This window comes from Bombina bombina, chromosome 8 (genome assembly GCF_027579735.1).
Source record: "Bombina bombina isolate aBomBom1 chromosome 8, aBomBom1.pri, whole genome shotgun sequence".
NCBI classification, from domain to species: domain Eukaryota; kingdom Metazoa; phylum Chordata; class Amphibia; order Anura; family Bombinatoridae; genus Bombina; species Bombina bombina.
This window is the reverse complement of record NC_069506.1, coordinates 108130983-108145641: the sequence shown is the minus strand read 5'-3', so window position 1 is coordinate 108145641 and position 14659 is coordinate 108130983. Positions and strand designations below refer to the sequence as shown.

Genomic DNA, 14659 nt, shown 5'->3' with positions numbered 1-14659 from the left:
TCCCCTCCCAGGTGGCACCCAGAGGCAGGCCCGGTCAGCTCTTTTCCTAGTACAGATAGTTAGTACACAAAATTAAGTGACACAAATGCGGTAAACAGTGCATACATTTAGAACTAAATGAACAATAACCTCCCCTCTTAACAAACCCAACAGTTCAACAATGGACTAACTTTCCTGTCCAACAATAAAGTGGGTCCCCCCCCCCTCACTTTGCAAGGATACATTTCTTCATTGCAATAATGTTGCTTATCCGTTAATGATCATTTTCTATCGACCAGGCAAAGAACCCAGTCCTAAGCATCAGAGTCATCTTCATTTTCATTTGCCCCTTGCCCTCTCTCCCCCTCTTTTTGCAGGTGGAGCTTGAGCAAGTTAGGCGAGTCAAAAAACAGTGGTCCTCTCGAGGTTTGTAATCTCAATCTTGCCGGAAACAGTATGGCTGCTGTTCTGCCCTGTTCTAACAGTTGCTTACAGTATGGTGAAAATTCTCGCCTCCTGGCAGCTACTGCCGCAGAGTAATCTTGGAAGAGGTATAGTCTTTTTCCATTGTATTCGAGAGAGGGAGCTTTCCTATAAGCTTGTAGAATTGAGATTTTGTCCTTAAAGTTGAGATATTTCACCATGACTTGGCGTGATGGTTGGTTATTTTCCTTGTGTTTGCTCTGGTCTCCCACTCTGTGCGCTCTTTCCACTGTGCACGGGAGATAGTCTTTAGAGATATTAAGGAGTCCCGGCAAGGTGTTTTCTGCAAACTCCACTAATTGGGAGCCTGGGACTGACTCAGGGATGCCCACTATCCTTAGGTTGTTCCGTCGCAACCTATTTTCCAGGTCGTCAATCTTTGCCCACAGCCGTTCGTTCTGTTGTTGTAAGGTATGGACTTGGGATTCAGTTTCTCTGTGACGGGTCTCCCCTTCTGCCACCTGCTGTTCCACCCGTGTCAATCTGCCATTAAAGGATTTAACTTCGGCTGTAAGAGAATCCATACCTGTTTGGAGTTGGTCTATCTTGGGTAGGAACAACGCTGAGATTTGTGAGACAATTGGGTGGGCATCCATGAGACTATTGGATCCAGCATCTTCCGCAGGCCCTGGAGCTTGGTGACTCTCCACCTGGTGCTTTCTTTTATCAGCGTTCTTTAGCCTGTTTGTCATTGTGTCCGTTTTCTTGGAGTATGAGTCGTAATACTTTTGCATACAGCGTTGAGAGTTCCACAGTTGTTGCTTCAACTGTACACATATATGGTGTTATGTATTTTATAAGGATAATGGACCGCTAGAAACAGGTCTGGGTGTCTCAGGTCTTTTAGAGGATCTTGCAATGTTCAGTAAACATAAAGGAAGGGTGAGCGGGGGGGCGTGAGCCCATTCAGATTAGCCCTGCATTGTGGTGGGGTGCGTTATCACAGCTTTTTATATCAAATAAATGAATGAGAATGTCAGTGATGAGGGTGACCCTCTCTATGGGATCTGGCGAGAAGTAACTCTCAGCTGCTTATGTGGTTCTGTCTAGCGCAGCCTGTATGTTGCGCCTGTGTATACTCAACTTCCACAGAGAAAAAAATTAGTGATCAGAGAGTTAGGCTTGATCTTGTAATCCCTCAGCCGAGGTATATGTAGAATGTCTGTATAGGACTCTCCTGCCGTCTTCTGTGATATGTCTCTGCAGGTCCTGTCTTACACCTCCCCTGCTATATTGCTCAGCAAATTAGCAATCAACTAATATGCTTGACATGTGGCTGATGGGTTTGCTTATAGTCCTTTGTCTTGCTTTGTTTTTATTTGGGATTGTGTTGAATATTTCTTTGTTGTTTACCACCAGTGGGTGAGGCTGTTTGCTGCAGTAATAAAATAATAAAGTCCCAGCACAGCACAGGCCCTGGCCTACCGCTTGATATGCAGCAATAGCGTTTATAACTCTCAAATCCTATTACAATCTGGGGCCTTTCTCCCTTGTCTGTGTAAGTTTTGTGTCTGGCGTTCAGCTTCTCAGGCTTCTTATGGTGTGTGTCTCTGAGGGGCCTAGCACTATGTAATATTGTGTGCGTCACTTCACCTTCCCCTCAGCTATGTCAAGATGGCGTTTTGCCGCCAAAGCTCCACTCACCCCCTCACCCGGTCTTTTCTCCTTCCTTCTGCTTGGGGCACCTCGCTTGGAGCTCTAGATCTTGAAGGAGCCCTCCGGTACAATTCTGGGCTATTGTTATGCCCTGTCTTTCAGCCGCCCTTATTGCAGCCACTCTCCTCTGCCTTCCTCTCTAGTTGCGCTTCGCGGCGGGGGAGTCGGGTGTCAGACTCCTTACCGTAGTGCTCCGGACAGGGGTATTTATTCCCTGCCAAGGAATTTGGCTAGTTATGGGCCTTTTCTAGTGTTTCCAGCTCAAAGTAGGGGCCAAGGGTCCGGAGCTCCTTTCCCCTGCTTCCACTCTCAGCGCCCGCCCACCGGAAGTCCATCAAATTGGTAATTTTTAATAATTTTATTTTTAAATAAAATATTAATGAAGAAATCTGGCTTTTACAATCATTCTGGATTTTGGCATTTCAGATTTGAAAATTTGTACCCGTAAATATATTTTTTATATATATATATATATATATGTATGTGTGTGTGTGTTTTTATTATTATTATTATTGTAGTTTCTCGTATGCGAGTTCCAGCTAATTCCTGTTATTTGTTGTATATTTGTGGTAAAACCCTCGTGAGGATAACTTCCTGTGTGTATCCAGTTTACCCTGAGATTGCTTTCCATGCTGATGAAAATTATATGCTAAAATAATGCACATTATTTATTTGGACCCTTTTTCATATAAAAAGTATTCAATTTTTTTTAAAACCTACTGAGTATATTTTGAACTGCATGTTTGCAACTATGTTAATTGTTTGTGCAATTTAACAGGTAACTGTGATGACAAAGATGCAATATCAGTTGAAGAGGAAGGAGAAGATGAAAGAGAGGAAAGCAATTTGCAGCAGGTGGACGATGAGGAAAGTGAGTGAAATTTTGGCTAATTTGCTGGAACAATATATAATTAAAATTAATGGGACAGAGGGATTAACTTGCATTTGAAAATACTTTATAGGAAGAAATAAAAGTAAAGATAACAGAATGAGACAATTAAAGGGTTGGCAAAATAGATTGAATAATGGAAGAAAGAGCTTTTTATCGGCATGCACCATTAAAAGAACTTTAAACACTGATGTTACTCCCCACATTCCTCTAGTAATGGGTGCCGCCATCTTTAAATCTAATTTTCACTGCATTACTGTGCTGTCACGTTTGCACATGTGCAGCAACTCTTCTTCAGATACCTGCAGTGAAACCCAGTTTCCAAAATGTCACCACTGGTGCCTGTGGTGATCTCACAAGGGGGCAGGGCTAACTGCCGAAGCTGGCAGTGAGAAACCACTAATCAGGGAGCTGGGGAAGGTTTTTTTGGAAGCCCCTATCTCAGCCCCCAGGCCACTTACAATGACAATTGCCTACAACAGCAATGAAAACCCGCTGTTTAACCTAAGGGGGAGGGTGGCTTTAACAGAGCCTCTATTTCCCCCACTTCTTTGGGCTAGAGGGATAAGTGACCCCTCATTTGAAAGAGGAGAGTCTGCCCTTTCAAATTAGTGGCCGCTTGCCCTTCTAAGTTACGGGTTATCACTGTAAAAATAGTGAATACCTGCAACAGCATTTAAAATACTGTTTCACTAGAAGTGGGTTATAATTGAGGACCTGTCTCCCCTCCTGTGTTGGCTAAAGGGAAAAGGGACCCCTCATTTGAAACAGTGCAGTATGCTTTTTTTAAATGAGAAGCAAAATTCCCTATTAAAGTGACCGAAAGTCAAAATTAAACTTTCATGATTCATAGACTCTAGAGTATGCAATTTTAAACAACTTTCCATTTGACTTCCAATTTGCTTTGTTCTCTTGGTATCTTTTGATGAAGAGTAAAACTAGGTAGGCTCATAAGAGCTCAGGAGTGTGCATGTGTCTTTAGTACTCTTTGGCGGCAGTGTTTTGCAACATTGTATAACAAAGCTACAAATAATGTTGTAAAACACTGCCGCCATAGAGTACTAATTGTGTTAGTACTAAGTGACCAAGGTGGCACTCTTATCAAATCTTTTTGGCTCTGAACAACTACCATACTGTTTAGTTTCAGTACATACAGTTGTAGTGCTTAATACATTATTGTTCTTGGTGACCAATGCTATATATCTGTAATTGAGTTTAAATTTTTGAGACTGAAACACCTATATTTCATACAAAGTAGTTGAGAAATTCCAAAGTTATATATTTTTATTTAAAAAAAAAAATCATGTCAAATGAAATGCTTGACTGATCTCATGTCAATCACTGAGCTTGAATGAATTGTATTCTACAGCTATAACTATTTAATTATTTGGCAAGACTTTATTATGGGACAGACAGGGGCGTATTTTGGCCTAGGCAAACAAGGCACATGCCTAGGGCGGCAGATTGTAGGGGGGGCAGCACATTTTTTTTGTGGCTATATTTAAAAGAAGCTTGCAGTTATTTTAGAAGTATTATGCAGGTATACAGTATTATACAGATTTCTCTTGTAAGGTGTATCCAGTCCACAGATTCATCCATTACTTGTGGGATATTCTCCTTCCCAACAGGAAGCTGCAAGAGGATCACCCACAGCAGAGCTGTCCATACAGCTCCCCCCCAACTGCCGCCCCCAGTCATTCTCTTGCAGCTCTCGACCAGAAAGGAAGTATCAAGAGAGTTGTGGTGAATTAGTGTAGTTTATCTTCAATCAAAAGTTTGTTATTTTTAAACGTTTCCGGCGTTGTACTGTTTTTACCTCAGGCAGAAATTAGAAGAAGAGTTTTGCCTGAGGTTTTTGATGATCTTAGCAGGTTGTAACAAAGGTAGACCCCCGTTCTCACACATAACTGAAGAGTATGGGAAAACTTCAGCTGGGGGAATGGCCTGCAGAATTAACTGCTCTGAGGTATGTTCAGTATATTTTTTTCTAGAGAGATGGGTAAGTATAATGTTGTTCTGGAGATTCTCTGGGGTTTCCGATTCCATATGTAGGAAATCAGTGTATTCTGTAGTAGTGGAATAAATGTTTTTGGTAATGGTATAGGTCAGGGCTCGACAAACCCAGGAGCCTGGGAGCCACTGGCTACTAGAATTTTACCCCTGGCTCCTATCTTTTTTGGGTTATTCTCCATATATCTATATACAAATCCAACTGTCTGGCTCCTAAAAATATGCCTGGCTCATAAATATTCTTATTGGCTCCTAATTTTTAAACATATTTGTCAAGCACTGTTTGGAAAACATATACTATTTTAGGGAGGAGGGTCATTTTGACTGCACTAATCCTACCCAGCCATGAAATTGGCTTAAGGAGCCATTCGTTGGCAAGTTGGTGAAACTCATGAATAGATTTTTCATAATTTAGTTTAAATAATTGGGAAAGGTCAGATGTTAAATGAATGCCTAAGTATTTTAATGTGAGTGTGGTGATTATAAAGGGAGTTGTTTGAGAGAGTTGCGTTTTGTCTTTTTGGGTTAATTGTAAAGATAATAATTTCGATTTATTGAAGTTGATAGGGTAATTGGAAAGCTTCCCATATAAATCTAAAGCTTCCATGGTGGGTGGTAGATAGATCATTGGGCTTGATAAGAATAAGAGTAGATTGTCGGCGAACTAGGCTAGTTTATAAGATTTTGATGCTAAGGTGATTCCATAAATATGGGGATGTTGTCTAATATATATATATATATATATATATATATATATATAATCTTCTATGGAGAGAACAAAGAGTAAATGGGAAAGGGGACAACCTTGTCTTGTTCCATTTAGAATAGGAAAGGGGTCAGAGAGGGTGCCATTTATTCGGATTTTGGCTGATGGTTGGTCATATAGGGCAAAGATTTTTGCAAGGAATTTATCCGGGAGTCCAAATTTCTGTAGCGTGAGAGATAGAAAAGTCCAGTCCAACCTGTCAAAGGCCTTTTCGGCATCCGTCAGTAGGAGGACTGATTCTTGTTAATGTGATGGATTAGATGTAAGCTTTTGAGAGTGTTGTCCCTAACCTCTCTTCACCGTACAAATCCTGACTGGTCTTGAAGTATGATGTTGGGCAATATAGGATTAAGTCTATTGGCAAGTATTTTTGAGTATAATTTTAAGTCTACATTCAACAATGAATTGGGCCTCAAATGAGCTGGTTGGTCTGGGATTTTACCTGGCTTTGGGAGGACACTTATATGTGCTTCTAGCATGCTGGCCGGAATTGGGTTGTCAGAGTCTATATTCTGGAATAGTGCTAGTAGGTATGGACTAAGTAAATCTTTGAAGGTTTTATAGTATGTTCCAGAAAAGTCATCTGGTCCTGGACTTTTCCCAGGAGATAGCGATTTGATGGCCTCTTTGAGCTCATCTGGTTCTATTGGTCTAATAAGATTTTCCTCCATGTCTGGAGTAATCTGAGGGACATGTAACATGTCAAGATACTCCTGACAATTAGTTTTATGGTTTTCCATGTCTCGATCAGGGAACAGGTTGTATACGTTGGCAAAGTATTGTCTAAAGATTTTTCTCATTGATAGGGAGTCTTCTTCCCGAGATCCATTTGGTTGGGTTAAGTGTTGTACATAGTTCGCATTTTACTTTTTCTTAAGAGCCCTAGCGAGGAGTTTGCCTGGCTTGTTGCCGCCTGTGTGGAATTTTTGTTTTAGGAAGGAGTTTTTTTTTGTGCTTTAATGTCTAATAGGGTGTTCAATTCATGTCTGTGTTGAATCAGATTTTGTAATATGGAGTCATCTAGAGGGTTAAGTTTGTGAAGCTGGTCCAATTGGCTAATTAGCTGTATTAGGTGTTGTTGTTGTTGTTGTCTAGCTATTCTGGACTTATGTGCTTTGATTTTGATGATTTCTCCCCTTATTACTCACTTGTGAGCCTCCCATTTTGTACTTAAAGAGATATCTGGAGAATCATTTTCCTGAAAATAATTGGTTATACATTTTAGTTATTTGTTGTTGGACTTGGGGGTCTACTAGCAGGGTATCGTCAAGTTTCCATTGGAATGGTTTGAAGGATTTGGAAGGCCATTTAAATGTGTTGTGTACTGCTGAGTGGTCGGACCAAGTAGTGGGCATTAAACAGGAAGAATGTAAAAATGATAATACATGGTCTACTAAAATATAGTCCAAACGTAAATATGATTTGTTGGGGTTGGAAAAGAAGGTATAGTCTCTCTTAGTCGGGTTAAGTTGCCGCCATGTATCATGTAAGGTTAGTAGGTCAAAGTCTTGCCATATTCTTTTATAGAGTTTACCTCTCAATTTTATAGTTTGGTTGGAACTATCCAAAAGGGTGTCTAATGGGATATTAAAATCTCCAGCTACTAATAATGTGCCCGTTTGGAATTGGATGATCGAGTTGGTAATAGAACAGAAAAAGGTGTTCTGGGAGGAATTCGGTGCATAAATATTGATAATAGAAATAGGTTTACCATATAAGAGGCCCATTTCTCCTAGATAACGGCCTTTTCTATCCATATCTATCTTTATTAATTGAAAGGGGATAGAACAGTGAATTAAAATACTGACCCCATTTATCTTTTTAGTTGGGTGACAGCTGTGGTAATGGGTTGGGTACTGGGGTGAAAAGTATTTTGGTATGGAGGATTTCTTAAAATGTGTCTCTTGGAACAACTATATCATGTTTACCGTGTTTATAGTCTTGCATTGCCCTAGAGCACTTTGATGGGGAATTAAACCCCTTAACATTCTGTGTTAGGAAGGAGACTAGTTGTGGGTTGGTGCCATCCATTGTATGTGTCAAAGTGGTGGTTATAGTATCTAAAACAGAGGTTCCCTGGCCCATGAGTCAATATTGTGTCTGCGACCCTGTGCACCCTTTCATGTATGTCAGTAGTAAAAAGTGAGCAATAAAATAACAACAACAACAATATTAACATAATTTGAACAAAATATACCTTTTTGGAAGGCATAAAAATAACATGATGATTGAACTAACAAATAAAAGAACAAATAAAATAACAGATAAACATTGGGAAAACCCCTTACTTGGAAGTGGTAGGGCAGATCTCTAGTTGCTCATGTGATGATGCATGACCTCATAGGGCCTCTAATATATCCCAAAAGGGGGGCATTGTAGCAAAGAGATATGTTATAATTAGTGTACATTTTTTCAATTGGGTAACATTATAATAACATAACAACAATATGAATAAATACATAGAACCTGTTCCACAACGTATCTTTCTTGGTGTGGGTTATGTCCTTGAGAGTCCATGATCATGAGATTACTCTCCATACCATCATAGCAAAAGGTGAACCCAGTTTGCTGAGGTCTTCACGTCGCAGTCTTGGAGAGTGTCAGGCAGGGAGAGATCTCTGAGGTTTGTGGAACATACTGCCATTTTTCTCTTTGTGGCTTGGGAATGTCCAAACTTGAAGTGGTTTGAATCGATGATGGGGGTCTATCCAGTGGGGGATCCAGTTGGAGGCTGTTACAAAAATCTTCTGCATCTTTGCACGTTACTCTTTGCCCATCTCGCACTACTATAATAGAGCATGGAAATCCCCATCTGTAGGCTACAGATTTGGATCTGAGATGTGCAGTCAGAAACTGGAATTCTTTTCGTCTTATCAGTGTACGCGGTATAGATTTCTCTTGGAATCTGATTATTTTGTGCTTTCTTGAGTGTTGCAACACTTCTTCTTTTTGTTTATAATCCTTAAAAAGAATGATGACATCTCTCGGATTTTCATTTTCAGATGGCTTGGGTCGTAAAGCTCTATAAGCTCTATCCAGGGATATTGGTGGTTCAAACTCTGCTCCTTTGAGGAATGAGAACAATTCTGTTAAATATGTGGGTAGAGAAACTGTAACTGTTTCTGGGATGCCTCTTAATCTTAAATTGCAAATACATTCCCTATTTTCAAAATCCTTGAGTTTGTCATGTAGTTGCATGATTGCAGATTCTTGGCCTTTTAGCATCTGTTGCATGGTTGATATCTCATTTTGGTTAGCCTCCACTTCCTCTTCAATAAAGTTCACTTTATTACCCAGTTCTGTAATTTCTTTGCGAAAGCTAGCAATTTCCTCTTTTATGCATGAACGCACTTGCATTATTAAAGATGTGAAGTCACTTTTTGACAGCAGAGATTGCAGAAGTGTTTTCGTTATCTGGACAGGTTCCTCATTATCTTCTTCTGGTTGTGATGTAGAGGATGAGGATCTTGGTGGATTTGTGCTTGTGTTGTTAACTTTAGATTCTGTAAGTTTGAAGAAGGAATCTCTTATGGGGGTCGAACTTGGTAAGGATTTCATGAGCTTATCAGCCTTAGTGAGTCTTTTTGGAGACATGATGAGATGGATACCTGTGTACAGTTCCTGAAAAGATCCTTTCAGCGGCCCACTTTTTCTTTGTATAAAAGAGAGATGTGAGGTTATAATGATGTGCACTAACAAGGAGAAACGCAGGGGGTAAAGTTTGAGTATAATAGATTTCTTAGTGGCTATTTTTTAGTATCCCCACAAGTAGTTATAGTTCCCTTTTTTAGGGTTATGGTAGCGCTCTGTCAGATACTTTTGTGCAGCTTTTAAAAGATGTATGTGAGGTCAGATAGTCCTCCCAAAATCGCTATGCAAAGTTATGGATGCTGCATAGCATGAAGGGTAGAAATGGCGCTTTTGTTTTTCCCCTTTGCTGTTTAGATAATCAGTTGTTGAGGAAGTATAGTGAAGTGCGTTCAGGTCTTTTTGGCGAGGAAATATGTTGTATTCTATCCCATTATCTATCATATATAGTTATCTCCCTTTTTTATATCATATTTTAGTGTGCTCCCCCGTGAGGTATAGGGAGATTGCTGTAAAGCATATTCAGTGTGCATTTGCGGCCTGTATTTTTATTGTCCCATGTGCGTGGGTTAAACTCACCCTGTTCCCCTGTGTCTCTGCAACTCGCTGAAATTTTGCATCAGTCTGTGAGTAGTTGGAAAAGGGTCACTCGAGACTCGCTTTCCAGGTGGCTGCAGGTGTCACTTGCGTGTTAAAGTTGCTGACCGTACTGTAGGCCTCAACGATGTCCTCTGGTGCTTCGGTTAGTAGTTTCTGCTCTCCAGTAGACTAATCCTGTGCTCACATGTCTCCTAAGTGCACATCCGCACTTCGGAGTTGTTTTGGGGGAGATGGTCCTCCGTTTATGCTCTTTGTGGGGACCCGGTTCACGGAGCTCACTTAGTGTGCGGCCATTTCCTTTGCTGGCCGGTTCTGCCCTCCAAGTTTACATTCTAGGGGGTATAATAAGAAAGAGTTCCCATGGAGCTTACAGTTGTGTTGGCTTTCAACATTCAGTATTGTGTTTGGGGAAGTATTGTTTCAAAAAATCTGTTTTTTAAATATATTGCCGTAATAGATAGATGTGTCTGTGACTGTGTGTACACACGTTTTTTTTTAAAGCCCTGGTGAACGTTTTACTTTGGAAATGCCAAGGCTCAGAGGGTAGAGGGCAACAGAATTTTAAGTGCCTATGGCAGCACAAATCCTAAATACGATGGTGGGGACAGATGAGCTTTCAGTATGCAGCTATGGATTGTTATAAATACATGATTACAAAATGCATTTATTCTTGTGTGTGTTGTGTTGTGTGTTTTTTTTTTTTTTTTTTTAATTAACAGATGATTTGATAAATGCTTTTGAGCAATTATGGTGTATAAGAGTAACAACATTGAACTTCTGAAAACCAAAAAAAAACAAACGCATACTCCCCCACCTCTCTCATCAGTATCTTAGTTGAATCAATTCCGGGCTATAGTGTTATGAGTCTCTATAACCCCTAATCCATTCCGCCGGGAAATCACCCAGAAGAACTAGATCAGAAAAGCTATCTGAACTAAAAAATTAATATAAGATCCCTTTTTGAGCTCCTTCTGGATATGACTTAATAATCGGTAGCCATCTTACTAAAAACTTCCTAACTTCTCTTTCCCTAGCTTCTCTCAGGTGGAAAGATTCAAAGATTATATGCATTTGAATTCCTTTCACGAATACCGAGAAGCGCGGCATCTTTTTAGCTTTCCAGTTCTTTAATATAAGATATCTGACAAGGAGAATGATTACATTTACACTTTTACTATATGGCGAAGACTCCCAGGTAGACTGATCAAAAAATAAAATAGTGTCAGGATCAAAACAAATATTGGTTCCATACAAAGTATTAAACCAAAACGCTACCTTTTTCCAGAACTGATACACTCTAGGACAATATACAAACATATGTAAACTGTCAGCATTTATGTGGCAACATCGTGGACAGGGGAAGCTTTGCTTAAGGTATATTTTGGCCAATCTCTGAGGTGTGTAATAAGAATTATGGATTATCTTCATATGACTCTCTTTCCAGCTTATTGGTATATGAAGTTTATTGATTAAATTAAAACTGGCTTTTATTTTATCTCGGTCAATTCCCGGAGTTGCTACACTCCATTTTGAGCTAAGGTTTTCCAACCAGGAGTCGCTTTGTTTAGACAACATAATACTGTATAATAGTGAAATGGAAGGGGGTTTAATTCTAGAAATAGTAATACTAGCTCTTAACTCAGACCATGCAACTGCCTCAATGCCGTTCCATTTCTTAGATTTTATAAAATGAAGGATTTGAAAATAGGAATACAAATTATTACTTGGTAGATTAAATTGGCCTCTCAAATGATCAAACTCTTCTATTTGTCCATCAGCTGTAAAAAGTTGGTGGACCGCTTTAAGCCCCTTATTGGACCAACTTCTAAATATTTTTTGATTAATCCCGGGCGAAAATTCAGGATTGCCCAATATCGGTAAATATTCAGAAAACGAATGCTCTATACCGATTACCGAACACAGAATTTGCCAAGCAGCAATTATATTTTTAATTGAGATTAAACTCTTAATATTATTATCTAATTATTTTATGGATATATGTAATAAGGCTTTAAGAGAAAATGGATATATAATAAAGCTTTCAATTTCTTTAGATGAGAACCAATTTGTTTCTGCCAGCCAGTCTACTGCAATTTTTCCTAGGGCAGCAATGTTATAAAACTTAATGTTTGGTAGAGCTAAGCCAGCTGCTTCACGGGAATACATCAGTTTTTCCAAAGCAATTCGTGGCTTTTTCTTATCTTGCCAGATAAACTGAGAGAATTTTGCATTTAATTTCCGTAGATCCGTTTTGGTAAAAAATAAAGGTAGATTCTGTAACGGAAAAAGTAAGCGGGGAAAAATAATTGTCTTGATAACATTAACCTTGGCTGATAGTGATAGAGGTAGAGCAGCCCACAACTTCAAATCAGATTCGATTTTCTGTAATAAAGGCTTGAAATTAAGATGGTACCATTTGTCTGGGATTCTATGCAAGAAAATCCCTAGATATCTTAATATCTCAACTTCTTTAAACGGAATATTAGTTCTCCTAATATTATGTTTGGAAATCCACATCACTTCACTTTTCTGAAAATTCACCTTATAACCGGAGAAAGAGCTAAAGAGATTTAAAGAGTCCAAAATTATAGGAATAGAGTTGGATGTATTATATAGAAAGATTAACAAATCGTCAGCATACATTAGGGTTTTCAGAGAGATTTTACCAAGATTGACCCCTTCCATCACCTCCCTTAGCCAGATCGCAAGAGGTTCAAGTGCTAAATTAAAAAGTAGGGGCTAGAGGGGACATCCTTGTCTGGTGCCTTTTTGCAATCTTATACCGGAAGTAAGAGTATCATTTATCAGAAGATAGGAGATTGATATGTTACGTACAAATTGGAGGAATTGGTTTTTAAAACCAAATCTCTCCAACGTCTGAAATAAATAATTCCATTCTATAGAGTCGAATGCTTTAACAGCATCCAATGTTAAAAGCGCAATATCATGTTTAAATTGTTTACTAATATCTTTATTTAAATTCCAAATATAATCTATAAGGGTGATAATTTTCCGAATATTTTTCGATGAGTTTCTAGCAACCAAGAATCCCGTTTGATCTTGATGTATAATTTTATCAAGACATTTCATTAGTCTAGTAGCTAAGATAGAAGTTAAAATCTTATAATCTATATTTAGTACTGAGATCGGTCTATAAGAGGCCATATCTTCAGGATCTTTATCTTTTTTTGGTATAAGAGAGATATTAGCAGACGCAAAATATTCTGAAAGTGGGCTACCACCCATAAAATAGGTATTAAAAAGTTTTTCCAAGGTAGGCTTAATCTCATCCGCTAAGATCTTATAGAATTCTGCGGGGAGTGCATCGGACCCAGCAGCTTTATTTACTTTAGTTCTATCAATTGCATCCCCTATCTCCTTCAACGAAATGGGGGAATTCAAGCTTTCAAGAGAATCATCTGCCACTTGAGGAATTTTTATTTGAGACCAAAATTTCTCTTGATTTTGTTTGTTACTAGACTGGGCATATAGATTTTTATAATATAAGAAAAAAACATTATTAATATCAGTTACATCGGTATTTTTTTTTTTTTTCTCTCTTATTCTTTTTTCGTTTTGTTTGTCCTTACTCTTTTATGTTAAGGAAAAAATATGCCAGAAGTGTAAAAAGCAGATTCCGCAATGTTTATGTTTGATGTATTAAATCTAAAGAAAGTGAAAAAGAGTTACCTGTTTGGTAGATGGTACGGCCTATGTAGACTATGTCAGATTTTGTGTTTTCTAATGGTATCTACTGAAAAGGTGGCCCTGTGAGGCCTGTATTTTTTGTTTCTCTTTTTTCTGCAATATGTATATTTGTTACACTGATGGCATGTATAAATAAATATTTTAAAAAAAAAAAAAGAACTTCTGAAAACCAGCTGTCAATACTTAATCTCAGAAAACTTAACTTCATATCATCTGATTTACGCAGGTGAAAATAGTGCACCAAGCATTCAAGAAATGGTAGACCAAAGTGTAATGAACCATTTGGAAGATAAGTGTCAGGAGATGCATGAAGATACAGACACATGTGAGTATGTGCCATGATGCCACTGGCTGCATTTTAGGGTGTAGGTGTTACTGATATGTATTGTATAGTCTGCTACTGTGAGTATACAGTGTGCAGGCATCTTTATGTCATTTTGTATGCCAGTGTATTGTTGTAAGTAAATGTATACCTCTAGGTGTAACAGCCTTCAACTGACATGAAGCCCAAAATGTTCCTTCTGTGATTCAGCCCAAAATGTTCCTTCTGTGATTCAGCCCAAAATGTTCCTTCTGTGATTCAGCCCAAAATGTTCCTTCTGTGATTCAGACAAAGCAAATCATTTTTAAATAGTTTGCAATTTACTTTTATTATCAAATTTTCTTAGTTCTCGTGACATTCTTTGTTAAAGAGACACATAGGTAGGTAGTGTGTACGCCTGGAGCATTACGTGGCAGGAAATAGTGCGGCCCACGCTCTTACATATGTATAACATTCTTGTAAAACTGCTGCCATTATAATGATGCAAATGCGTGCACACTCTTAAGCTTACCTCCCTGCTATTCAACAAAGGATACCAAGATAACAAAGAAAATTTGACAATAGAATTAAAGAAAATTTGTGAGTTTGAAGGGACATGAAACGCAATTTTTTTTCTGTTATGTATCAGACAGTGTCATTTTTAACAACTTTCCAATTT

The 14659-nt window shown here is 38.7% G+C and overlaps 1 protein-coding gene across 1 annotated transcript in view; it reads left to right on the top strand.

The window, feature by feature from the left end:
- The window catches only part of LOC128638839 (uncharacterized), a 227025-nt gene that overhangs the window by 17787 nt on the left and 194579 nt on the right, over positions 1-14659 (top strand). The window contains exons 6-7 of the mRNA XM_053690972.1: positions 2897-2989; positions 13906-14004. Coding sequence (XP_053546947.1) covers positions 2897-2989; positions 13906-14004 — 192 coding nt within the window. The remainder of the gene's footprint in view (positions 1-2896; positions 2990-13905; positions 14005-14659) is intronic.